The 27,486-nt window shown below is 35.1% G+C and overlaps 1 protein-coding gene across 6 annotated transcripts in view; it reads left to right on the top strand.

Annotated features, from left to right (window-relative positions):
- The window catches only part of APC (APC regulator of WNT signaling pathway), a 120,602-nt gene that overhangs the window by 40,220 nt on the left and 52,896 nt on the right, over positions 1-27,486 (top strand). For 5 of the 6 annotated variants that reach the window (XM_070462330.1, XM_020891891.2, XM_020891888.2 and 2 more), the window contains exons 2-4: positions 19,227-19,311; positions 20,483-20,684; positions 25,828-25,936. In XM_070462330.1, the coding sequence (XP_070318431.1) occupies positions 19,227-19,311; positions 20,483-20,684; positions 25,828-25,936 (396 nt within the window). Of the gene's footprint in view, positions 1-19,226; positions 19,312-20,482; positions 20,685-25,827; positions 25,937-27,486 lie in introns of those variants that run through there. The other variant, XM_070462331.1, reaches the window with a different exon arrangement.

Here is a 27,486-nt window from a genome sequence, read left to right as displayed (position 1 = left end):
CATGAAAGCTACATAGAGGTAGGAGCATGGCCTTAGGAACATGAGCATTGAGAACAAATATGACTTTAAATTCTGGCTCAGCCATTTGATCTGTGTTTTTAGGAAAGTTACTTGCCATTTTTGAAGTCCCATCTTCCTTAACTCTAAAATAGGAAGTGATACCTGCGTCACAATTGGTGAAGATTAACTGCATACACACACACAAATGCACACAGATATGTATATGGCACTTATATGACCTATTGTAAATATGCAATAAATGGTAGACTTTCTACATTTCGTCAAGTAGAAAGATTAGCAGATATACAGAGGATTTAAATAATGTGCTACAGGTATTAGCATATTATATACCTGTTTTAGAATGTTGTATACTTTTTCCTTTTTTTTTAATTTGAGTCAGCTATTTATGAAAATTAGTCATGTTCTTGATTACAAGGCAAACTTTTAAAAATTCAAAATAATAGCATTTATAGGCAACAGTCTCCAGTCAGACTAATAAACAATAAATCAGTGGCAAGAAAAAGATGACTCACAAGTCATTTTATATAGCTAATAATTGAGAAAAATCTTAAGTATCCCTGAGTCAAAGAAGAAGTATTGAGAAAAATCTTAAGTACCCCTGAGTCAAAGAAGAAGTCAATATTGAAATTATAAATTATCAAGAAATAAAGAGGGAAACACTTCATACTAAAACCTGTGAAATATGGCTAAAGCTATACTGAGAAGAAGCTTAGTATTATACCTTATTATTATTAAAGAAGAAACTGACAAATATGGAAATAAAGGCAGTAAATGGATTACTGTTCATTTTAAATAACTAAAGAACAAAGTAAGCCAGTGGAAAATAAGAGGATATAATTAGTAAAGGTAAATTCAGAAATGAATAAAATAGAATACAAAATAGTGGAAAGGATATATAACACTAAAAGTGGATTTGGGGAGGAGTTAAAGATGAGTAAAATAGATGAAACCCTGTAAAGCCGGGTTAAAGGTAAAAAGAGCATGAATGGGAAAGGAGACAAATTTTTAAAGAGACAGTATACAGCGCTTTGCTTATACTTGAAAAGCTAGAGGAAATGGATAATTTGTGGGTGAACCATTAATGAATCAAACTGATATAGGAAGATGAAGAAAGAATGAAAAGGCTTAACAACAGAACAAGATTTAAAATACTCAAAAATCTTTCTTCTAAACAAGCACCTTGTCATCTGAATTCTAGCTGACTTTGAAAGATGAGATAAGTTGTTTTTCAGACTATTTAGACCGTATAAAATTAGCATAAAGTTAATTTAAATCTATAATTTAAAATACTATAAAAATTTCAGTCATATTATGATTTCTTTCATAAAAATTCCACATGAAATACTGAGCAATGAACAACGTAGTAAAATTAATAAAATATGAACAGGGTTTATTGCAGGAGTGGAGGATGGATCAAAATGAGGAAATATGATAAGTGACAGCATCAGCAAATTAAAAGAAAAACTGTATGTATGGTTATGTTTTATCATAAATAGAGGAAAGCAATAGAATGGGAAAAACTAGAGATCTCTTCAAGAAAATCAGAGATATCAAGGGAACATTTCATGCAAAGATGGGCACAATAAAGGACAGAAACAATATGGAACTAACAGTAGCAGAAGATCTTAAGAAAAGATGGCAAGAATACACAGAAGAACTATAGAAAAAAGATCTTCATTATCCAGATAACCACGATGGTGTGATTACTCACCTAGAGCCAGGCATCCTGGAGTCCGAAGTCAAATGGGCCTTAGGAAGCATCACTATGAACAAAGCTAGTGGAGGTGATGGGATTCCAGTTGAGCTATTTCAAATCCTAAAAGATGATGCTGTGAAAGTGCTGCACTCAGTATGCCAGCAAATTTGGAAAACTCAGCAATGGCTGCAGGACTGGAAAAGGTCAGTTTTCATTCCAATCCCAAAGAAAGGCAATGCCAAAGAATGCTCAAACTACCACACAATTGCACTCATCTCACACACTAGCAAAGTAATGCTCAAAATTCTCCAAGCCAGGCTTCAACAGTACATGAACCAAGAACTTCCAGATGTTCAAGCTGATTTAGAAAAGGCAGAGGAACCAGAGATCAAATTGCCAACATCCACTGGATCATTGAAAAAGCAAGAGAGTTCCAGAAAAACATCTGTTTTATTGACTATGCCAAAGCCTTTGACTGTGTGGATCACAACAAACTGGAAAATTCTTCAAGAGATGAGAATACCAGACCACCTTATCAGCCTCTTGAGAAACCTGTATGCAGGTCAAGAAGTAACAGTTAGAACTGGACATGGAACAACGGACTGATTCCAAATAGGAAAAGGAGTACGTCAAGGCTGTATATTGTCACCCTGCTTATTTAACTTATATGCAGAGTACATCATGTGAAATGCCAGGCTGGATGAAGCACAAGCTGGAATCAAGATTGCCAGGAGAAATATCAATAACCTCAGATATGCAGATGACACCACCCTTATGGCAGAAAGTGAAGAAGAACTAAAGAACCTCTTGATGAAAGTGAAAGAGGAGAGTGAAAAGTTGGCTTAAAGCTCAACATTCAGAAAATGAAGATCATGGCATCCGGTCCCATTACTTCATGGCAAATAGATGGGGAAACAATGGAAAGAGTGAGAGACTTTATTTTCTTGGGCTCCAGAATCACTGCAAATGGTGACTGCAGCCATGAAATTAAAAGACACTTGCTCCTTGGAAGAAAAGCTATGACCAACCTAGACAGCATATTAAAAAGCAGAGATGTTACTTTGCCAACAAAGGTCCGTCTAGTCAAAGCTATGGTTTTTCCAGTAGTCATGTATGGATGTGAGAGTTGGACTATAAAGAAAGCTGAGCACCAAAGAATTGATGCTTTTGAACTGTGGTGTTGGAGAAGACTTTGAGAGTCCCTTGGACTGCAAGGAGACCCAAGGATGCAAGGAGACATCCTAAAGGAAATCATTCCTGAATGTTCATTGGAAGGACTGATGCTGAAGCTGAAGCTCCAATACTTTGGCCACGTGATGTGAAAAACTGACTACTTGGAAAAGACCCTGATTCTGGGAAAGATTGAGGGCAGGAGGAGAAGGGGAATGACAGAGGATGAGATGGTTGGATATCATCAGTGGACATGAGTTTGAGTAAGCTCTGGGAGTTGGTAATGGACAGGGAAGCCTGGCATGCTGCAGTCCATGGGGTCACAAAGAGTCAGACACAACTGAGCGACTGAACTGACTGATGTGTTATCAAAACATGCTATAAAATCATTTAGAAGCCACTCCTAAAAATTTTTTTAAATAAAAGGAAAATACCTGAATGTTAAAAATATTTACTGAAATCTAAGAGTAAGATTTTTAAATCGTGAATTATGAAATCATTCCTGTTAAAATCAGGAATAAGATCACTGTTGTTAAAATATTATTTTGAAGTTGATTCAAGCTAACAATAAGATAAAAGAAATGAGGTCTAATTATTAGGAAAGAAAAGACAAAATTATCACACTTATAGATTATATGATTACATACCCGGAAAATCTATAGGAAAAGACTGTTAGAATTCATAGGATAATTGGTTAAGGTGGTTCCATAAGGGGTATGTATTTTGCAATATTTGGTGTTTCACTCATGGCAAATCAAATAACAAAAAAGCTGGAAATCAATTTGATACAAAATGCACAGGGCCTTTTCTTGAAAAAAAAAAATTGAAAATTTGATTGAATTATTCCTGACTGAGGTAAGATTTTTAATCTATTTCAAATTAATATAAATGTAATACAGTTACATTTCTATGTATATATGAGAATTTAGCATAGTTCAGTGAAAAAGAAATGCTTTAATTAATCATTCTGTAATTGGTTATTCATATGAGAGTCAATTCAGTAAACCACTCATAGTATAAAATAAAAATTCTAAATGAATTAAAAATCTTAATGTAAAAACTAATTTCTGATACAAGCTAGTGAGTTAAAAATCACTTGCGTTTATCACCTCTTTCTCTTAAGACCTTATTGTGACATGATACTAACCAAAAACAATTAAAAAGAATATGTGCTGACAGTATCACAGAATGAAAGGGAGCCAGATCAAGATTGTAACAAATTTATGGAAGAGGAAGAAATCATGGAAATTAAAAATTACTGAAATATAAAGTCCTTAAGACTTTCCTAGGTCTCTTTTCAGGTTACTTCTTATTTAAGAAAAGAATATTAAGGAATTTTCTACTAGTCCAGTAATGAGCACTTGGTGCTTTCACTGCCATGGGCCCATGTTCAACCCCTGGTTTGAGAATTAAGATTCTGCAGACTGCATGGTGCAGACAACAAGTAAATAGTAAAGTACTAATTTTGAAATTTCTCAATAGCCTTTGAAATTATGTGGGCTATCTTAAGGGGCTTGCAAACCAGAATTGTGAATTCATGCTCTGGGCCAGGGGTTAGAAAATTGCTGCTGTTTTTGAAAACAATATTATTGGAACACAGTCATGTGCATTTATTCATGTATTGTCTGTGGCTGCTTTTGTGCTGCAGCAACAAAGTCAAGTAGTTGCGACAGAAATCGTAGAGTTTACAAAGACTTATTATCCAGCCCTTGTAGAAACTTTTCCAACCTCTGTCCCAGGTAGTTTTGGTGGCCATCGTGGAAATTGCCCTCACTCGATATGGACTTTGACAGAGTCCAGCCAATGAACGTAGCCCTTCACAGAATGTAAAGGAAAGGGAGGGTGGGGAAAGGATAGAGCAGATAGGAGACTGATTATCGCTGCCTACCTGGCTTTAGTAGAAAAGAGGGAGAGAAGTAGAATGGAGAGCAGGTACCTCCGTTGGGTGTTAAATAAAGAGCAAAGAATTAAAAATAGGTGAGGTGCAGAATTACTTTTTAAAATCTGACTTGTTAAAGTTTTGTATTTCTTGAGATTTTTGTTTTATTTCTTCATTTTCAGTTATTTCCTTTTTAAAAATTTCCTGTCCTAATTAGAACTTCCAGGATTATGATGTAACGATAGAGAATCCTTATCATGCTTTTGATTTTTAAAAAAATGCCTCTAGTATTAAGAGTGACATTTAATGTTTTTGGCAACTTCTCTCTGTTTCCAATTCATTGAGTTTTTATCTTGAGTAGATAATGTCTTTTTCCAAATGTTTGTTCTTTATTGAGATGATCATATGGTTTTTCCTCTTTAATGTTTTAATGAAGTAAATGACACATATAAATCATCCATTGCTAAACCATCTTTGCGTTCTTGGAGTAAACTCAGCTTGATTCTGCTATAGTTTCTTTATACTTTTGTGTTCTATTTCCTGATACTTTGTTTAGGATATTGTGTCAGTATTCATAAGTGATATTAGCCTATGATTATCTTTTCACAGGACCTTTGACTTTTACATCATGACTATATTAGCCTCATAGAATGGGTTGGGGAGTATTTCTTTTATTTTTATTCTTGGAAAAGTTTGCATAAGGTTGGAATGATGCATTTCTCAAATGTTTGGTAGAAGGTGTTAATAAAACCATTTGAATCTGGTATTTTTTTGTGTTGGACAGAGGAAAGGGGAAACATTTAAACTCCTCTAGCTTTCAGTAGTTGTAGAACTATTAAGATTATCTATTTCTTTCTTGAGTCAATTCCCCCCACCTTTAAATTTTGTTCACTTTATACATTTGGGATCTTGTCTGTCTCTAATATTCAGTCTTTTCAAAAAACTAACCTTTTGCTCTGATCTTCAAACTTTACAAAAACGTATACAATGAAAAGGAAGGCATCTTCTCAGCAGAGCTGAGACCTTTCCAGAGGCAGTCAGTGTACTTTTTTTAAATGACATTTTTATCTTTTTACAACCCTTTTAGTTTTTGCTAAAACAGGATGAACAGTATGAGACATAGTGATCTATACTCTCTTGTTTTCTCTCTTCTTTTTGTTTTTTTTTACATCAACCTCATTTTTAATGCCAGTGTAATATTCCACTTCATGGATGTATCTTGTTTAATTAAAAGTAGTTATGCTTTTTTCCCAGTAAAAACCTGTCCCATTTGTTTGATATAACCTAAGAACTTGATTTATTAACCCTATTGTAGTAATAGACATAATCATTTCAGAGGTCCAACAAGCCTTCCATGTGCCTTACCCTTTCACAAATAAGTTGAAATTAAAATGTTCGTTGCCCTATAATAGCCTCCTTGGAAGAGGGTATGTTCCATTTAAGTATTTTTAATTACAAACACAACTCTCTTCTGTAATCTAAATGCCATGTAATGTTGTTAGCACTTGAACCCCTGTTTCTTCTATAACTTACCCTAATGTGCGGTTTGAGAGATAGGGGCCATCTTATGCTTCCTCACGGCTGCCCTGCTGCCCTTGCCGCTTATTTATTTATTTATTCATTTACTTTTATTAGTTGGAGGCTAATTACTTTACAGTATTGTAGTGAGTTTTGTCATACATTGACATGAATCAGCCATGGATTTACATGCATCCCCCATCCCGATCCCCCCTCCCACCTCCCTCTCCACCCAATCCCCCTGGGTCTTCCCAGTGCACCAGCCCCGAGCACTTGTCTCATGCATCCAGCCTGGGCTGGTGATCTGTTTCATCCTAAATAGTATACATGTTTCGATGCTGTTCTCTCGAAACATCCCACCCTTGCCTTCTCCCACAGAGTCCAAAGGTCTGTTCTGTACATCTGTGTCTCTTTTTCTGTTTTGCATATAGGGTTATCATTACCATCTTTCTAAATTCCACATATATGTGTTAGTATACTGTATTATTCTTTATCTTTCTGGCTTACTTCACTCTGTATAATGGGCTCCAGTTTCATCCATCTCATTAGAACTGATTCAAATGAATTCTTTTTAATGGCTGAGTAATATTCCATGGTATATATGTACCACAGCTTCCTTATCCATTCATCTGCTGATGGGCATCTAGGTTGCTTCCATGTCCTGGCTATTATAAACAGTGCTGTGATAAACATTGGGGTGCACGTGTCTCTTTCAGATCTGGTTTCCTCGGTGTGTATGCCCAGAAGTGGTATTGCTGGGTCATATGCTTGCCGCTTATTTAAAGTTCATCTTCTTACATGTCTTTGAGATGCTACCTTTACTATGACTAACTTTTCATATACTTCTGGAATTTAAAAAAATGTGTTCCCTTGGTTGATCTGCCAGTCTCATAGCTTTTTAAAGTCTTTTTATTTTTAAATGACTTTGTACTTATAAAAGAGAAAAATAAGAGAGTTCCTATGTACCCTTCAGTTAGTTTCTCCTAATGTTAACATCTTATATATCCATAGTATAATGATAAGAGCTAAGAAATTAGCTTACTGATACAGTACATTTAACTTCGTACTGTTTTACTTAGAATGGCTTTGCAGCAATAATTTAATATGTCGTAGGAATACTCTTGCTCTTCCCTTCATATTTTCCCTTTTTTTGCTTGTTTTTTTTTTTTTCCAGTTGTCTAGCTGTAGCAAACAAAATTTAAAAAAATTTTATATAGTATTTATTTTGGGACCATGTAAAATTAACTCAGGGAGAAAGGACATCATTATGCTACTGAATCTTTAGTACACAAACAAGATACGTCTTTCCATTTGTTGAAACTACCTTTGTGTCTCTCAGAAGTGTTCCATAGTTTTTCCCATACATGTTTTGAACTCTTTATTCAGTTTATGCCTGTTTTTTTAAATTCTAGGTAAGATCTTTTCTTTCATTTTATCATTTATCTGGTTTCTCTCTGTACATATAAAGGAAAGATTTCTTTATGCTTTGTACTTCACTAAACTACTAGATTATCTTGTTGTAGTAATATTTAGTTGGTTCTTTTGGATATTCTAGTTATTTCATTGTACCCCTACCAGTAGTATTCCTTTCTAATTTCATTCTCTGTGTTGACTGATAAAAATGAGTAACAGTGGTAAAAATGGGGCTTTCCCTGACTTTAGTAATATAGTATATCTAGTATTTCCTCATTGGGTGGTGCTGGCTTATTGTGGGTCTGAAATATGTTTAACAAGTGTGCTTCTATATCCAGTATTTTCAATGAGAATGGGCATTGAATTTTTAAAGTGTCTTTTCATCACCTTCGCCATGATAATATTTTCTTCTGTGTAGCTCTACTAATGTGTGATTTCAGTTTTACAACAGTGACTTCTGTTGTAAATTTTAGATTTTCCATCTCTTGTGGTTAGTTTTTATCAAAATAGTTTGTATCAAAAATACACTTTCTAGTAAATTATCTATTTCATTTAGTTTTCAAGTTTGTTTACATAGACTTGAGCAAAGTAGTCTTCTATGATTCTTTTGGTTTCTTTTTGTATTGATATTTTCTTTCTTTTTTCATTACCATCTGACAGTACTGACAAATACATCTTTTTTAAAATTCATTAAACCAAAAGAATAAAAGCAGTTTAACTAATTTTTTTAAATCCCAAACTTCTTAATTTATAATAAAGAATCTTTTAGATTTAATTCTAATTGTGTATCCCTTACCTACCTAAACTTTTCTGCCTCCTTGCATTCATGTCTTAGGGTCCTTGTAGATTTGTTTCTAGTGACCATTTGGATAAAAGTCTAGATAACAGTCCTTTTATAAAACTCTCTTCTCCCCTACCCTGCTCTTAAGGGGTGAGAATCCCTTTAGTGCACACCCTGTCTCCCTGGTGACTCAGAAAGAATCCACCTGCAGTGCCGGAGACCTGAGTTCTGTCCCTGGATCGGGAACATCCCCTGAAAAAGAGAATGACTCCCTTCTCCAGTATGCTTGCCTAGAGAATTCCGTCGACAGAGGAGCCTGGTGTGCTACAATCCATGGCTCTCAAAGAGTTGGACAGGACTGAGCAGCTAACCCTTTCGCTTACTGAGAAGCATGTTTAGATCTTTGTATGTTCTCAGTGATGTGAAAGATTCAGAGATTTTTCCCATTTCATCAGATAAATTTTGAGGTTTTTTTTTTTTTTAGTGATGCTGGGTGAGTTGCATTTACGATATATTTGGTATGAAATTCTTGTGATAATTTAAAAGGCTTTCTAAAACAAATTTATGATTTTTTAAATGTTGCATTAAGCAATTTTGACTTAGGTATGGCGGCAACATATTAAAAGGACATAAGGCAAAGTATTACCTCGAAACATCTTATTTTTCTCATAAAATTGTATGAGAACATCCTGTTTTCTAAAGCAGAAATGACTTAAATGTTTTGATTCTGGAGAGAGAGAAAAAAAAATAATGGTATGTTTTAATTGTCCACCTAAAGGGTTGAATTCTTTTTTGTTCCAGTAAAGAGCACTTTTAGTAGTCTCTTGCTCATTTTGTCCATCTGGCTCTTTTTGTGATTGTATGTGGTTATAACCTCTGTGTCTAAACATAATTCCAGTAATTTTCTCTTTCCCTGCATTATTACTTTTTCTCTTATTTATACTATCTTAGTGGAAAATTGCCTGTTAGGATTTTATTTGGAGTGAGGAATCTTAGGGCTTACGTTACTGAACACTGCCAGACTCCCACCTTTGTCACATGATTTTTAATGTGCTGCCTCTTTGTAGGTAGAGCTGCTCTTAGTGGTACGGTATAAAATAGATAGGGCTTCCCAGGTGGCTCAGTAGTAGAGAAACCACTTGCCAGTGCAGGAGACTGGGGTTCAATCCCTGGGTCAGGAAGATACCCTGGAGGAGGAAATGACAACCCACTCCAGTATTCTTGCCTGGATCATCCCATGGACAGGGGAGCCTGGTGGGCTGCAGTCCGTGGAGTTGCAAAGAGTCAGACCCAACTGAGCATGCATGCACACAAAACAGATAAGTGATCCCACCTATGAATTTCTCCTTTGTTTCTGATATACCTTCTCAGTCCTTTTTCAAAAGAGTGAATTACTTCTTCACCTCTTGTCGATTGGTCAGAGGACTAAGGCTTATAACAGTAGATTAACTTTAGGTCTTACTGAAGAGTTACATAGTAAGTATATTTTCATGATTTAACTTACACAGGACTTTTATTTTTAGACCATCCTTTTGTTTCTCAATTCTAACAATATCCCTGTAAATTATATTAGAAAAGGTAGTAAATGTCCATTTTACGAATGGTGAAATGAGTTAAAATTCAGGGGCAAAGGTGAAGGCACGACCCAGACTGAAACTGAGACCCGGATCCCCAAATACTAGTCTAGTGCTCACTCTTTTCAGTCATGAAGGTTTTTGAGGATGATCCCCACCACCCAGGACTCTTGCTTCCTTCCAGATTTATTGTCCCTAGCTGTTGGAGAACAGATGGAGACCTGTGTCACTTGATTTCCCTTGTTAGGGTATCCCTTCCAGTTGCTAAACTACAATATTGTCATGACTAGCCAGTGTTGTAATTTGTCTGCCTTATTTCGTATAGTGGATTTTTACTGCAGAAACATTTTTTTATGTCCAGATCTATTAAGTATTGCTTGAGTACAAACTCTGTTATACTTTTTAACTCTTAAGAGATAGGTAGAATTTTATTTATTCCATAGAAATTAAACTACAAAGAGGATCTGGGTCTTTGGAACTTTGCTAGCCTGAACATAATTTCTAGCATTCTCTAATTCTTCAGGCCAAGGACCTCTTATTACCTGACTATCATCTATATCTTTTTCTCCCCTCTTCTTTCATGATAATGTAATTGATAGCAAGGCTCTGCTTCACTTCTCTTTGACAGTCTCTACTCCTAAAATCATCTGTTTTCTTCAAGTGTCTTTCAGCCTCAAAGTGAGCACAGTGGGTCCCGTGATACATATGCCATAGCATGGCCTATTGTATTCATCCTTTTGGATAAATGTAATAGAATTTATATTAGCAGTTTTTATCATCTTTCTTTCCAAAAGAGTTGAAGTCTCAATCCAATCCTCTCCCTTGTGTCTGTTTTGTTTAATGACTGCCTTTTTAATGAGGCCTTCTTGGAACTTCATATTTCCCCATGGATAATGTTTAAGACTAGCCTTTTATCAAATGAAAAGTGGTAGACTGCAATACCTAATCTCATTAATCCATTTGGGCTATAAAATTATGTGACTGTTGGGCAAAATCCAGAAATAAATTAATATGACCAATATAAATATATTTCTTATCAATAACTGCATTTCCCAAATCTTGTCTGTAAGACCATTTAAAATATCTCTGAAACCTCAAAAAAATTCTAACCTGATAGAAATCTTACCCACCTGTGAAAAGGCAGGTGTTTTTCAAACACTACTGATGTTCTCTTCTATTTTAACTCTTATTTGTCTTTAATTAAACCCCGGTATTTCAGCTTCTCAGAAAGGTGCTGCCACTCACACAGTGTTGTTTTGATACTGAAACTGCTACATTAACACAGTTCTTGTTAAATGTCTCTGAGGTTTTATTTCTTTATCCCTTTCTTTGTAACAAGCAGCCACTCTATTTTTTCAGTAGTGAATTTCAAAATCCTTTTTAACCTTATAGGTCCAGGGGTAGCCAAGGATGGCTGCAGCTTCCTATGATCAGTTGTTAAAGCAAGTTGAGGCCCTGAAGATGGAGAACTCAAATCTTCGACAAGAGCTAGAAGATAATTCCAGTCATCTTACAAAACTGGAAACTGAGGCATCTAATATGAAGGTATCAAGACTGTGACTTTAAATTGTAGTTTATCCGTTTTTATTCCGTGTTTCTTCCTGTAAACTTTGGGTTAGACACTTCACTTACTTAGAAGTGTATTTTTTAAGTTAAGCAGTAATCTGTAAACTCTTTCTTGCAAAAGTTAACATTGATATTTTCAGTGCAAATGTTTTTAATTCATCCAGCAAATCATATAAAGAAAATGGTTATAAAACCACGGTGACTAAGTAGTTAGTCCTTAGTTATTTTTAAGCTTAAAAATGAGAGACCAACTTTACCATCACTATAGTGAGGCTGGGCGTTCTATGTAATTCACAGAAACTAGCCTCACAACTGCCAAATTTATCTTAAGGATTAAAACAAAGCATAGTCATCATCCCCAACCCCCTGCAGACCTTGTCATCACTTAAGTGCTGCAGTGATAGATCGTCAAGAAATTTGGGGTGACCTAATGAGAAGAGTCCCGAAGTGAAGATTAGTACCTGATTCTGTTTCTGGTTTTGCCATAAGCTGAGCTCCAGACTGTCGGGTGCCCTTCTGGAATTAAATTGCTTTATTTGCAAAAGTGGTCCCTGCACTAACAGAAGATGTCCACGACACTCAAGCCCTGAAACTGGTTTGCTGTAGAGCATTGCAAAGCTGTGACAACCTCCATGAAAGTTATAAATATTCAGTTGGGAAAATATGTTCTTATTTCAAAATAATTGCAGTCAAAACTTTAACTGTTTTAATTTCCAGTTGGGCAGATTTTCCTCTCACTGAATTTAATAGAACTAGAGGTCATCAACAAAACTGTTACCTCCTTCTCTTTTAAAAAAATCCTTCTTGCTACGTGTTTTTTCTGCGCCTTGGCCATTTTACCATCTGGGTTTCTGACCCTCTTCTTCCTGTCTGCTTACTGCTCTTATTCCTTATTCATTTATTATTCTCTTCTATTTCTTTTTCCATGCATTTTGAGGTCTCTCTTATTCTTCAAGCTTCTGTGTATTACTGAACTATTGAGCTGCTCCTCTTTTACCTTTTTATTCAGTATCATAGCAGTTTAGCCTTTTACTCATTTGAACCTTTCTTTTTCTCTATTTCTCTCTTTCTCTTCTATGCATAAATCTTTTCTACTGTGTTGCCTATTTCTGTGGCAGTAGCAATGACAGATCTCCAAGATACCTATCTCAGATCCTTCATAAAGAAATATTTTTTTCTGTAGACTATAAAGAAATATTTTTTTTTCTCACCGCAAACCATGAAAACAGCTGAATCAGTTACCTACTAGGTTAAAAAAAGAGTAGTTTGGTATTTTAACACTGATCAACATAATGTATCTAAAATTATTGTACATGACATGTGGTTTTAAAAGTTTAAAGATACAAAATTTAAATTCCCCAGTAAGACTAATGGTTTATCTGCTTCAGAAGTATATTTTGTAGAGAATTCTTCTTCGCACACCTATCTGAATGTCTGTTGTGCAGAATTCTGAGTCCCCTTTTCAAGTTTTTTCTTTTTATAAACTACTTGAGCAAATTGAAACTTCATTTTGGTGAAACATTTTAACATACCTTTAGATCTATCTCCATGGATGGAAATGCTGAAGTGTGGAATGTCTCTCAGAGTAACAATGTAAGTCAGATCCTTAAATTTCTGCAATGGAATACCAGGTTGGCCTCTTAGGAATGAGGTCATGAATATACATCATGAATATTAGTATTTAAGATATGTCTGAATTCCACCATGAATTGATTACTTCTCAGTGAGTGTTTTTACAGACATCCTTGCAAAGCCATCCACATATCTCTTCAGGATTTAGTGTATGGTATCATAGCAGTTATGCCCTTATACTGAAGTTATTTATGTATCTCCTTTCAAGAAGCTTTTTGAAAAAAAAGAAGCAGCATCAGCTTTATAGTACTAACAGGAAACCATGCTCTGTTTATTTTGTCTTAAAATACTGATGTGTGAATGAAGACACTTGGAAACATTGGAACTTACTACATTGGATTAAAGTTAATCCGAAACAATGGTTATTTCTCAAAAAAATAACTTTTTAGACTTTGTAATACATCATATGATCTTGTATTATGTTTACTGATCATTCGTATGTAGTGTGTTCACCCTGTGGATGGCAAGGTGTGTCTCTTTCAACTATATTATTTCAGGATTTCTGAAATTTATACAGTAGTACCATCTAGTGGCAAAAGAGAATACTGCTTTGTTATTGATTACATGTCATTGATAGTATAAAAATATTCTCTGTGTGTGTGACAGTCAGGGAAATATGTGTACAGCAGTTAAGGAAATGTGAGCATTGACTGTATTTGAGAATATTAAGAAAATGTTTATTTTGTAGGTCTAATGATGGCATTGTGGTTGTGTTTAGAAAGAATCCCTTTTTAAATATACATGTAGAATTTTTTTAGAGAAGAAACAGTATGATGACTGAGATTTGTTTTTCAAATGAATTTGGGTTGAGGGGGAATGGAGGAAGTGGTTATAAGCATAGATGAAAGAAGCCCATGAGTTGATAATTTTTGAACTAACGTGAGGATACATAGGAGTTCATTACATTATTCTGTACATTTATGGATATACTTGATGCTTCTGTAATTAAAATAAACTACAGATTTTGTGGGATTTAGAATAAGAATGCAGCAATTATAGCTAAACTTAAGGGAAATTATATAGTATACTTCTTACTCCAGGGCAGGAAGTCAATGTGATTTACTTTAAAATGCTGAGCATCGCAGCATGATAAATATGGTGAAAAGTTAAGTTAGTTGCACAGTCGTATCCGACTCTCTGTGACTCCATGGACTGCACCTGTCCCGCTCCTCTGTCCATGGAATTCTTCAGGCAGGAGGACTGGATTGGTTGCCATTTTCTTCTCCAAAATATGGTGAAGTATGAAGCATTTAAATTGAAAGATTGCATGGTGTAGAAAAATATATCTAGGTAAAATATTAACCAACTGTTTATATCTCTTGTATTTTAGCAAAATGAAGTATTTATAAATTGTTTTAACTATAAAACCATGTATACGGAGAGTATCTTGTATTTTCAGAGTGTAAGAAAAAAATGAGAAGTAAAAATTCAAATTGGCACAGTTCATAATTTATTTTGAAGATTTAATTACCAAGTATACTTCTATCTAGTAATAAAAAATATCAGTAACTGTGACATAGTGAGAAAAACAGAAGTGGATCAAGTTGAAAACTCCCTTGAAATGACACAGTCACTCATTCATATTTTCTATTCACTTATATGACCACAGTATATTTGTCTGTAATAATTAATTCTCTCATGTTTCTAAAATCTTAACTTTTTAAAAATAATGTTTGATTATATGATTAATTTTTTAAAACCAAACTTCCAGAATTTATAAATACAAATGAATATTCTCTCCTTTAAAATTAAATATTAATTTTAAAAACTGTCATTTCTCGAAACATTTTTTGAAATATTTTGTTTGGAATTGCTTTGTAGTTGTGCTGCATCTTTTAAAAACCTCTTTGAAATTAAGGACTTCTTTTTAGGCTGTATTCAGTATGCAACCCCAAGCAATTAATCAGCCCTACCGCAGCAACTAGAAAACACTGGTTGAAAACAAAAACCATTCTTTTAAAGACATTGAAGAACTGGGAAATTATCAAGAACTATATTAACTAAAATTCCTACGAGGAAAGAGCCCTTTCTAGATGAGCTGAGATCACCAGTAATTTTCTTCCCCAGGGGTATTTACTGATTCTGTAACACACTGATAATTAATCCTTGGCACAGGCATTGAGACTCCACTGGGGGAAGGAAACCGTTGGGCAAAGACGTGGACATGTGCGAAGCATTGACGTTTAGCAGGGCTCCAAGTGTATGACTAGTGTCTCACATTCTCTCCAAATGCTTGGGGTGTTAGCTGAGTCTTGTTGGGGGGAGGATGCCCGGGAGGACTAGGAAGCGGATTGTTACGAGGCAGTGTCCTGCTAAAGCAGGTCTCAGCCTCAGTGTAAGGAAGGGATACATTCAGAGAACTCAGCAAACCCAATCAGATGTGAAAGTGAAAGTCGCTCAGTCATGTCCAACTCTTTGCAACCCCATGGACTACACAGTCCGTGGAATTCTCCAGGCCAGAATACTGGAGTGGGTAGCCTTTCCCTTCTCCAGGGGATCTTCCCAACCCAGGGATCGAACCCAGGTCTCCCACATTGCAGGCAGATTCTTCACCAACTGAACTATTAGGGAATCTCATATGAATTTCACTTAAACTGCATCTGCAACCCATTTTCAGTTATTGGTTGAAGGAAATCAGACCCCAGTGGTGGAAAGGGCAAACTCTGTACGGGAAACTCTAATCTCAAGTCTTTCCTGTTCTTGTATGTATAATGACTGGCATACGGTTAAAAGTTACAAGAAATACAAAGAAATAGGAAAATGACTGATAACCAACAGAGCAAATAGTTAATAGAAGCAAATCCCAAGATGATCCACATGTTGTAAGTAAGTAACAGTCAAGGATTTTAACATAATTATTTTAAATGTTTTGATAGAAATGATGGATTAAGTGGATAAAGAGTCAGAAAATCTCAACAGAGAATTGGAATCTATAATTAAGAAGACTCAAACTTAAACCTTGCTGGTAGGAGTATAAAATGGCACAAACACTTTGAAAAACCACTCAGCAGTTTCTTTTAATCACTGTGACTCAGCGTTTGAACCTCCAGATATATATTCAAGAGAAGTGAGTACTGTGTCCACCTGGAGATAAGTGCAAGAATGTACATAGTAGCATTCTTCCTAATAGCCTCCAAACTGGCAACAACCCAAATGCCCATCAAAAGGATAAGGGATGTATCAGTGGAGATCTATTCATACAGTGGACAACTACACATATTAAATAACTAATACATACAACAGCATGGATGAGTGTCATAGAGATTTTGGTGAGCAAAAAACACGAGACACAAAAGACTGTATGATTTCATTTATATGCAATTCACAAGCAGGCTAACTAACTGATAACAAAAATCAGAGTACTGATTACTTCTGGAGAATGAATGTTGATTGGTAAGGGGCAAAAGGGAACCTTCTGAGATACTGGGAATGTTTTGTGTCTTCCCTGGGTGGCAATTACATGGATACTTGGATTATATAAGAAATTTAAGATTGGTGTGCTTTTCATATGTATGTTCTATCTCAGTAAAACAGAAAAGAAATGAGCTTAATTTTTATTATTGAATAGACACAAACTGTTCACAAGAAAGTAGTAATGTAGTCATGCTGGGTGGTGTCATCTTGAGACAGTAACTGGATCTATAAATTAACTGCATATTTTTGAGATTCATAACTCAGAGTTTACAAGAATAATTTAAGAGAACACATTGGAATAAGTAGCTTTTCAAGATAGATGCTTTGAAATTTTAATTTTCTAAACTTTATAAATTTCCATAATTTTATTTACTTTATAGTTATTGCTTTTATCAATAGACTTCTAGCCATATGCACAGAAACTTAAAACTTACAAGTTATGTATATTCACTATTTTTAAAATTTAGGAAATACAAACAAGAAGAGACCAAACTCACCCATTTAAAAAAATTTTTTTAATGTTGGTAACCTCTGATAATGTGTATATTTTTCTCTCTGCATTTTATGCAAGCATGCATTCAATGGGATCATATTTTGCAGCATGCTTTTTAATTTAATATAGCTATCATTTCATGTCATTAAGTATTTTATAGTATTTTCACAGATGTATAATATGCCGTTGTTTGGCTAATGCCATAAATTTATTTAATCCTTTATTGTTGAACATGCAGATTTACATCGCCTTTTCATTTCTGTTGTTGGTGTTATTTTAATTTTTCCTTATTTTTAGTATGTTTTTTAAAAACCAATAATGTGCCATTAATTTTCAAAAATTAAGTATATGTCCTGTGACATATGTACTATGACATATAATTTTCAAAAATTAAGTATATGTCCTATGACATATACAGGGATTTCTTTTAATTGTTGCTTTTGAATTCTTAAATGCTTGTACATTTTCTGAAAACAGTATTTGTTTTGATAATATCTGTTGTTTTAAAGTGAGGAAACCAAAAACAAAAATTGCTTGCAATCCCAACTTCTAGAGAATACTCACTGCTAACACCTTGATGATAGGCTGTAGAGAAGGATCATGTGTAAAGAAAGACCTGATCAGAGCTGTGCTTTAAAAGTCTTATTAATCTGTTAGTTCTATGCAAGGTAGGACCATTTAGGAGATTATTTTAGTAGTTTTGGTGGGGTCAACAGTCAGGATGATGACATAAAAATAGAGAAGAGATGGCTAATAAGAGATATTAAGCCTAGAATGCATACCACTGATAGTTCCTTGAGAAAGGTAGCTGTTGAATTGTGAGCCTGTGAATTGTAAGAAATAGGATAAGATTAAAAGATCATTGAATTACAAGCAGCAGTGGATGGAAGGAGACCCAGGATCCTGAAAACTGCAGGTAGCTTTCAGTGGTAATTCTCAAACTTTGTGGAAGAGAATTGTTTGCTGATGTTTATAGTAATCTACATTCATTCAAGAAAGACATCCCTGTGCAAATTTATTTCCTATCCACAGTTGTGATACACTGACACAATTTCTGACTATAAATAACAGTCACCTCCACGTTCCCACATCTACTTATCTAAGCCTTTTAACTTCCAACATGGTCTTTATTTGAAGGTCAGATCATTAAGGTCACAGGCTATTTCTTATTGTTAACATAGGAATTCTTTTCTTAATGCTTCTAATGTCACTATCAAGGTAAACCACTGACATAGTCTTTACTATATTTACTCTTTTTGACAGATTTTCTTTTCAATCTATTTATGGATCCTTTTTCACATAGAGGAACACTGCCCATAGCTATAGGATTGTAACTGTTCAAATACATTGTTTTGCATTTGGAATCCTACTTGGCCAGCAAAGATTTTGCTGTGAACTAGAATGGGATGCCTCAGAATATGTAAAATGTAAAAATATGTATAAATTATTGTTAAGGAATATACAGAAAAACTAGTAGAAAGTGAAAGTTTTTGACCTTCTCTGACAAAAATTTGTTAAGAGAAGGCTTTAGATGGGAAAGGAAGCAATGGACCAAAAGTCAGGAGACAGCATACAGTCACTTAACTGCTGAGTATAAATCAATGTAGTAGTAGAATGTATATAAATTTAGTATATAACTGCTTGGTATTTATTAGGGTGTTAAATGTGCTAATTTGCTGTCTTTCATGGCCATGTTGGTACAAGCTTAGTTTTTCTGTCTTCAGCAAATCTTTTGAGTCTCAGTTGGTCTGTCTGAAAAATGAGAGTAATCCACCTTGTTGTGTTATTTCAGAAGTTACAAATATCTTAACTATTCCGTGTATACTGTACAGAGACTACTTGTAATCACCATCATCACAAAGTATCACTGTTGTTGTTGGGCTGTAATTTATTATTTATAATTAGTAATAGGTAATATATGTAAAGTACTTTGCATTTTATATGTTTTCAGATAGATCTGAAATAACTTTTTTCCCCCAGCAGACCTAAATGCCAAGAAAGTTAAAATCATATCTTCAAAAAGTCATTTAGAATTTCATCATATTGAGATACTGTGTTCTTTTTTACAGGAAGTACTTAAACAACTACAAGGAAGTATTGAAGATGAAGCTATGGCTTCTTCTGGACAGATTGATTTATTAGAGCGTCTTAAAGGTAAATTTTTAAAAAGTGTTTTAAACTAATTTTTTTAAGCTCCAGTTGTCAGCTTTAGGTGTGTATGTGTCCAAATACAGCTTCTCTTGATTAGAATGTTGGTGTTGGATTTTCTTAGCCTCATGCATTAGGATGTAATTTTTAAAGTACAAATACGTAAAAAGTCTATTTGCTTGTCATTTTTTCATTTAAAACATTTAACTGCCTTTAAATAAACTATTTTAGATACCTTTCTTGACAATTTTCAGCTCTTTCTAAAACGCATTGCTCTTCTGCCAGTCATTAAGTAGGCCTTTATTAAGCTTTATGCTATAGACTGGACCCATTGCTTCATTTGAAGGAGTCAGTGCCCTTCTTTGTTCCATTCAGAATAGAAGTGCTTTATCTTTGCACATATATACACACACATATATACACACAACACTGATTTTAAGCCATTTTTAATAGAATTTTAAAAGAATATCTTTCTTGTTTTATCACTTAAAAATTCAAATGTCAAATCAGTAAGTTTTAATTGTAATTGAAGATGGGCAGAGAAATTACTTTTGGATCCCCAAATATATTATTACTTAGTAGGAATCTAAGAAAGCACATTCTGTCTAATTTTTCTTCAATATACTTTTTCCCCACCAGATTGACTCAAGCTATCTTGGAGGGAAAGTTTAGCTATTCTGTTCATAAATAATTGTTCATTCACTCATATACATTTGTGGCTTTCTCTGATAGAAATCTATAGTTGCAGGCCTCTAAACCAAAAGGTGAACACTTTTTTTTTTTTAATGAACTCAGTATTTGTGTATATTGCAAGATGATCACCACCACAAATGTACCCTTTTATAAGTGCTTTGGCCTGGTGTTTTTTTTTTCTTTTTTTTTTTTTTCAGGACGTTTCTGTTTTAGAACCAGTAGTCAGTGAATTTTTCTGGGCATCAGCATATGAGATAAGGATTTCTTCTGTCCCTGTATAGATCTGCTGCTCAATAACTGCAATAATTTTGTACTCCTGCATACTTTATGTGATATATATATAATGTATTTCAATTATAAAATGGTTTAAAATTTGAGGGCTAAATGTGAACCTAAGGTTTCATTATTAAAAGATAATACATTAGCAATATTTTAGATCATTTAAAGCAGTTGTTTTATAAAAACTTGTCTGTATTTTATTTAGAACTTAACTTAGATAGCAGTAATTTCCCTGGAGTGAAACTACGGTCCAAAATGTCCCTCCGTTCTTACGGAAGCCGAGAAGGATCTGTATCTAGTCGCTCAGGAGAGTGCAGTCCTGTTCCTATGGGTTCATTTCCACGAAGAGGGTTTGTAAATGGAAGCAGAGAAAATACCGGTTATTTAGAAGAACTTGAAAAAGAGAGGTAACATTTCTTCATTAAGTAGTAAACTTTTATGCTCCAATTTTTGCTAGATTTTGTCATTTTGTGGCAATACAGAATAGGAGTTATGAAGCGTGTGTTGGGGGATCACAAGCAGCACTTAGAGAACATTTCCCATTCATTGTCTCAGAGTGATGAATTACTGGGCGTCCTTACCTTACACCTGAAAACGTGAAGGAGGCAGCTTCTTGGGACTCCAGGGCTCAGATGGAGCACTTCTGTACAGTGAATAATGTACGAATAGTATGCATAATCACAGTGGCTAAAATATGTAATGCATTTTGATTGACTTTTTGGTTATCTTTTCAAATGAATTAAAGGACTACCAGATTCAGTATAAGGTGACTGGTTTCCATTATTAAAGACCTATTTCAAGGGGTCACAAAAGAAACAATTTATCAGTTTCGGTTTCTTAAAAAAATGTTGCCTGATAGAGAATCAGTTCTCCTTTCTAAGAGCTAGTGTGTTAATTCTTTTCTTCTTGAAGTTAAAATCATCACACTACAAGTATCAGAATATATAGTTACCAAGCACTTGGTCAAGTATTTTTGTACGTCCTATAAGATTATAAATTCCTTTTGCATGATTAATACCATATTATATTTATATTCCTAAAAGTTCTATTAGACTTTCAAGAAATACTCAAATGTATAAATGTTAATTTGCATAAATGTCCAAATGTATAAATTCTCTGGGACTTTGGTCAAGTCTTTAAATTTTTGTGTCATTTCCTTCTGTAAAATAGGAATATGGTTCTACCTTGTGGAGTTATGAACAATGGATATTAATATATGGAAAATACTCAGCATATCTCATTGAGAGGCAAAAGACCTTTTACTACTTTGTCTCTGGTTTTAGATGTGTACATCTCTAAAAATAACAATAATCATGGGCCAGAAATAGTGTTAAGCTTTCTTTAATCTCTTGAGTTTCAGTGAATCTCTGTTGCATATCTTGAACCAGGACTCTTTCTGAGAGTCTAGGAAACAGTGTCCTGAAAAATCAGAAGCTAACTGGAGTGTACATTCTTCCATCGCTTTGTCCCCTTTGAACTCTGTCAAGAGGCATGTGAGCATGCCAGTTTTCCTAAGAACTTACTTTGCTTTATGTGATAAAGGCCTGATTTTATTCACAAAGAGTGTGTGTGTATGTAGTTGTCAGTACCCTGTGTCCTCCTGGCTCCCACCGTTGTTTGAAGGTAGATTTAGCTCTTGTTTATGGGACAGAATCTGTGTTTTGCTCTCGTACTTGAATGAAAGCTTGACTAGGTCTAGGCTCAAACTCATTTTTCCTTCTTTATAATCAGTGTCACTGATGAGAAACTGCATATCAGTCTAATTCACGTTCCTTTGCAGGAAGCCGTTTTTCTGAAGGTTTTAGATAAACTACCTTGATAGGTGTTTCTTGATTCATCATACTGGATACTACTCACTGTGCCCTTTTGATCTGTAAATTTATTTCCTTCAACTTTTGAAAATTCTGTTATTTCTTTGATGATCTTACCCCCTCTGTTTTTCTGTTCTTTCTTTCTAGACATCCCTTAAGTCAGAGAACTATCTCTGTATCTTTTTTTTCTTGTTCTCTGTATTACCTATAGATACAGTAAGTTTAAGTGAGGTAAGTGTTAGAAAACACTCAAGCCAGAACTCAAGCCCAGATGCATACCCTTTTTCTTTTCTTAATTTATTTTTGTTTTTGACTGTGTTGGGTATTCCTTGCTGCACAGTGCTTTCTCTAGTTGCAGAGAATGGGGTCTTGTTCTGCCACACGGGCTGTAGGGAGCACAGGCTTCAGTGGTTGTGACACGTGGGCTTAGTTACCCTCTGGGCATGTGGGATCTTCCAGGACCGGGGGTCAGACCTGAGTCCCTGCTCTGGCAGGAGGATTCTTAACCGCTCTGCCGCCAGGGAAGCTCCATGACCTTTTTGAACCTCAATTTTCCAGTTAAAAGATGTTGTGAGGATGAAATCAGATATTTTTTAAAAACTCCTTAGTACTCTTATGTCTGATAACACCCAAATAGTTATTGTCATATTAGCCAGTAATACTTTTTAACAAAATGCTTGATACATGTACCATGTTCTTCTAGATGATCCTGAGTTAGCTAGAGGACTAAGAAGACATGAAATTTATGTCAGATCAGTTTATTTATCTTCCTTGGTTCTTGTCTCATCACAGCAAAAATTTGGAGCAATGGACCAAAAGGGAGCATCAGGCAAGTTACAGCTCAGTTCAGCTGGAGCAGACAGACCTGTGATTAGTGAGGTGCTCCCAACGGAGCCCTCCTCATCTCTCCTGTGGGTCCCCCTTGGCTCCCCTTTTACATGTCCAGTCTCCTCCTTTCGGATATGCCTGGTGCAGAGTAGGGCTGTACCCGCCACCAGTCAATGAGAGGGATGCAAATGGTCGTACACTCAAGGCCGATTGACAGTTTCAAGTCATGTAACAGCAGGCTGTGTTGTTTATGTCTTCCCATATGTCTTCCCCGAATTCCGTCTTATAATCAGATGTAGAATATTCATGAGCCCTTAATGGTCCCCTAACTGCCTAAAGTTACTTGGAGAAGCCCCTGTGGTGGTTTTCTGTCCACTGTGTGCCCAGGGCCCCTGTGTTGAAAAGTCTCTGTGGTTATTTTGTAGCATATCTGTGAGCTCTCCTGGGTGTGTCTGGGATGGAGTTTAGAGATCAGCTTGCATCCCTTTCAGCCAGGCCTCCCCTTGTTTATGTCTAACTTCCTAGCTAACATTTACATTTTAAAGAAGACAGTCACTAAATAAGCCTTCAATATGCTAAACAACAAAGACCCACCAGCTTCTGAGTCTGTGCCTTGTTTCAGTTTTGAGCCTTAAATACAGTGATTTGAGTTATAAGATCAGCTCCTATCAGTTAACCACTTGTTATCATGTTGGCTCTTGACTTTGGCTTCCCAAGAGTATTTTGCCAGAGTTCAGTCTTAAAACTTGATAACAACAACTTGGCCCTATTCTCCTTAACATTTTTCTCACTCCAATACCATCACTAAAATTAGCTTATTCATTTGAGCACTTTTAGCACCAGATCTTGATTAAATAGGCAATTTATTGAACATTAATCAGAAGAAATAGCATCTCCCTCTCTCCCTTGTTCCCTTGCCTTGGTCCTAGTGGGTCCTGCAGGTATTCACCAGGGATCATTAGAAAATAGGATCAGATCTCATGTTTTTGCTAGTGGTAATACCCAGCCTGTGGAAGGGGTTCAGGATTTCTGCACTGCTTTCTCCTGCTCCTGTTGTCAAAAATGGAAGGGAGAGGGCAGCTTCTCATTGGTCAGCACCTCTGCCCCAGGTTGGCACATCGTAACCAGGAGCTGTCTTCTTCCCATGAATTCCCCCACTACTGAGGTTGCCACAGCAAAAAGTGAAGGCTTATTCTTATTTTTTAAGTTGCTTCTCAGTAAAGAATGGAAAGTTTAGCAAGAGTAGAACCTTCCACATACATGCATTCTTATTCATCAAGAAAATACAATCAAATAGAATTTTAAGGTATTAATAACAGAGTCAGAGTGGGGAATGACTCGGTAAGAGCAAAGCCCAGAAGCTGTAATAAAAAATATCCTCATATTCAAGTGATTCACTGAGAAAATATATTTATAACTGACAGTACTATCATTCTTAATACAGAAGAGGTCCTATAAATAAGAAAAAGTCACAGAAAAGGAAATAAAAGTGGGTTTTAAACTTGGAAAAATGCTTACCCTTACCTATACTAAAAGAAATCAAATTAAAACCATAGTGATAGGGAATTCCCTTTTGGTCCGGTGATTAGGACTCCGCACTTCTAATGCCATGAGCTGGGGTTCCATCCATGGTCTGGAAACTAAGATCCCACAACCTGTGCAGTGTGGCCGAAAACAAGGAAGTCCATAATGATATACCATTTTTTAAACCCTAGAAATGTAAAAGAATCTAAAAAGTTTGATGAAGCATTTATATTGTCAAAGGTGGCAGAAGCATAAATTGGTACAATATCTAGTAAGGACAGTAAGTTAAAAATTTACATATCCTAGGAATTTGTCATCTACACATGCTTGCATATTTGTACAATGAAGTTATATATAAGTATATTCAATGAAGCACTGTTTATAATAGCAAAAGATTAGAAAGACCCTAAATGCCCTCTAACATAGAACCAGTTATTATTTATTCTTTTATGGATTCATAAATATCTTTGCAGCTAGCAAAAAACCACACGGGACCTTTTTATATTCTGATACAAGAATGATCTCCAAGATAGACTTTTAAGTGGTAAAAAGTTATGACAACACAGATAATAATATGCTATTATTTATGTTTTAAAATGTACATGTACATATGCACACATATATTCTTTCATTTTTATAGAATGTCTCTGGAAATAAATATAAGAGAATAATAGCGGTCGTTTAGGGAAGGAGTCACAAAAAAGGACATAGATCATATACTTCTTGTACCTACTGATTTTTTCCTCTTAACCCTTTATTTTGCATTTATGTTTATATTGATCAGATACGGAGTATTGATATAGAATATTGATATAGGCTGTTATTGAGGACATCATCGATTGGGTTGTCAGAAATTATGTAACAAGTTCATCTTCAGATTCCAAGCCTAAGAAAATGTTTCTGTCCCTCAGAACAATCTCCTGTTATCACACAGTGATAATATATTTCTTATTTTGACTATTAAGAAGCTGAAAGCTATGTGCAATAGTTCCCTATACTCTCAATTTATTTTTTGCGTAATTACTGCTTTTCTTTGCTCCTTTATTATACTTTTTATTCTTATATCTGAGTTTTATTAAATCTGTACTTTTTACTGTATACCAACATCAAATTCTTAGACTCTAAATGTGAAGAAAGCATTTGGTTGAAATGTAAATATTCTAGTAAGAATGGTTGCCATCTTATTTAGCTGAGAAAGTTTAAAACTTAATATTCAAATTTTAATGACTGTAATCTAAGTCCCACCTTCAGAAATCTAAAATTAGTAAAATTCTCACTTATTTATTATATTACTTTAAGTAGAAAACATTACAGTTACAGCTTATGAGAGTTGCTGTTATGTGCTCCGTATTAGCATTGTGTAAACTTAACTTTTTTTGAAAAACAGATCATTGCTTCTTGCTGGCCTTGATAAAGAAGAAAAGGAAAAAGACTGGTATTATGCTCAACTTCAGAATCTCACTAAAAGAATAGATAGCCTTCCTTTAACTGAAAATGTAAGTAACTTGACAAAATAACTTATTTTTATATCTGAAAGTGTATCCAAGTTTATAACTATATAGTTATTTGTAAACTGTAATATGTTTTATCCAACTTCAACATAAATATATAGTCAATGAATTTTGTATATAGAGATGATAAAACTAAAAGATTCAGGATTCAACTAGGTGTTTTATTATTTGACGTGTTGAATTACCAAAGGTACTCTGTAGAAATGTTTATTACCATCTGTCTGTTTTTTGAACTATATTACAGGACTTGTGCCAGATGGTTTTTGCAGTGAAAGTATCTGAGATAACCTTAGTCCTATTCTAGTTATTGTAAATGACAGTAGCTGTTGGCACAGATGTTAGAGCTTTAAAACAATATTTTAGAAATAGGCCAATTAAAATTAATCTTCCACTCTTAGCTTTGATTTTTCATTTTCTAATAAAGTTTTGAGAGGACATTATAAAAGAAAAAGTAACAACGAAGGAAAAACCTTTTCCAGAACACGCAGTTAATCACATTCCTGCTTGGGTGGGCATTGTCTGGCAGGAGCTAGAACTAGAAACTTCAGTGCTCAGCCTACTAAGCACAAACTTATCCAGGTTTGTGAGAGGGAAAGAATCTCCCTTCCTGACAACGTCGTTAACATCCTTTTGGGAGCTAAGGAGACACCACAAATGAAAGAACAGTAGAGAGTGTTGACGTATGAGGATTAGGAACTCAGGAGGGTTTGGAGGGATCGTTGCTTTTATTAAAGCACTGTTTTGCTTAACATTCACTTTGGTAATTAAAATGTACAGTATTTAGAGTCTAGCTGTCTGCATGCAGTTGTGTGTGAAACAGTTCAAGAGCAATTGGTTAATACCTGAAACAAATCAGTTGTCAGCTCATTCCCGTATTAATTTACCATATAGTCAGTCACATTTATTTAAGAGGATATGTAAGACATTGTAGACCATTAGGCAACATTAGCAAATGTAAATTGCTTATATTTCATAAATATTTTTAAATTCACAAAATTTTTATTTTATATTGGGAAGGCAGGTTAAGAATGCTTTCATATGGAAATACTTATCAGGTTACTAGGCATTGCTTAAAACATCAGATATAAACCACGTTATTGTAATATAATGTGTCATCTTCAACCTTTTGTGCAAGGGATTTTTGGAAGTGGAGGACAAATAAGTGTAGTTATAACATGACTCACAGCATGGAGACTATTTCAGCTGTGTTGCAACACATAGCGTGGATATGCCTGTAGGAACGCATTCTGCATGTGTCGTCTGTATACTGCAAGGGAAAAGGGTGAAAGCTCCTCTAACTTGCCTGACAACACAGTTTGGGATTCTTAGGCCTACAGAATGCTATTCTGAGTCAGACACATACACATGCAGCTTTTGTCTGTGTGTGTGTGTGTGTGTGTGTGTGTGTGTGTGTAGGATCTTAGTTTCTGATCAGGGATCAGACCTTCACCCTTGACAGTGAGTGCGTGGAGTCCTAACCCCTGGACCTCCAGGGAATTGTCCACATGCAGCTTTTTATTGGACTTACAGAGCAT

The sequence above is a fragment of the Odocoileus virginianus genome, unplaced genomic scaffold (genome assembly GCF_023699985.2).
Source record: "Odocoileus virginianus isolate 20LAN1187 ecotype Illinois unplaced genomic scaffold, Ovbor_1.2 Unplaced_Scaffold_3, whole genome shotgun sequence".
Classification (NCBI taxonomy): Eukaryota; Metazoa; Chordata; class Mammalia; order Artiodactyla; family Cervidae; genus Odocoileus; species Odocoileus virginianus.
Note: the sequence above shows the minus strand (reverse complement) of the source record. Positions and strands in the feature narration are given on the sequence as shown.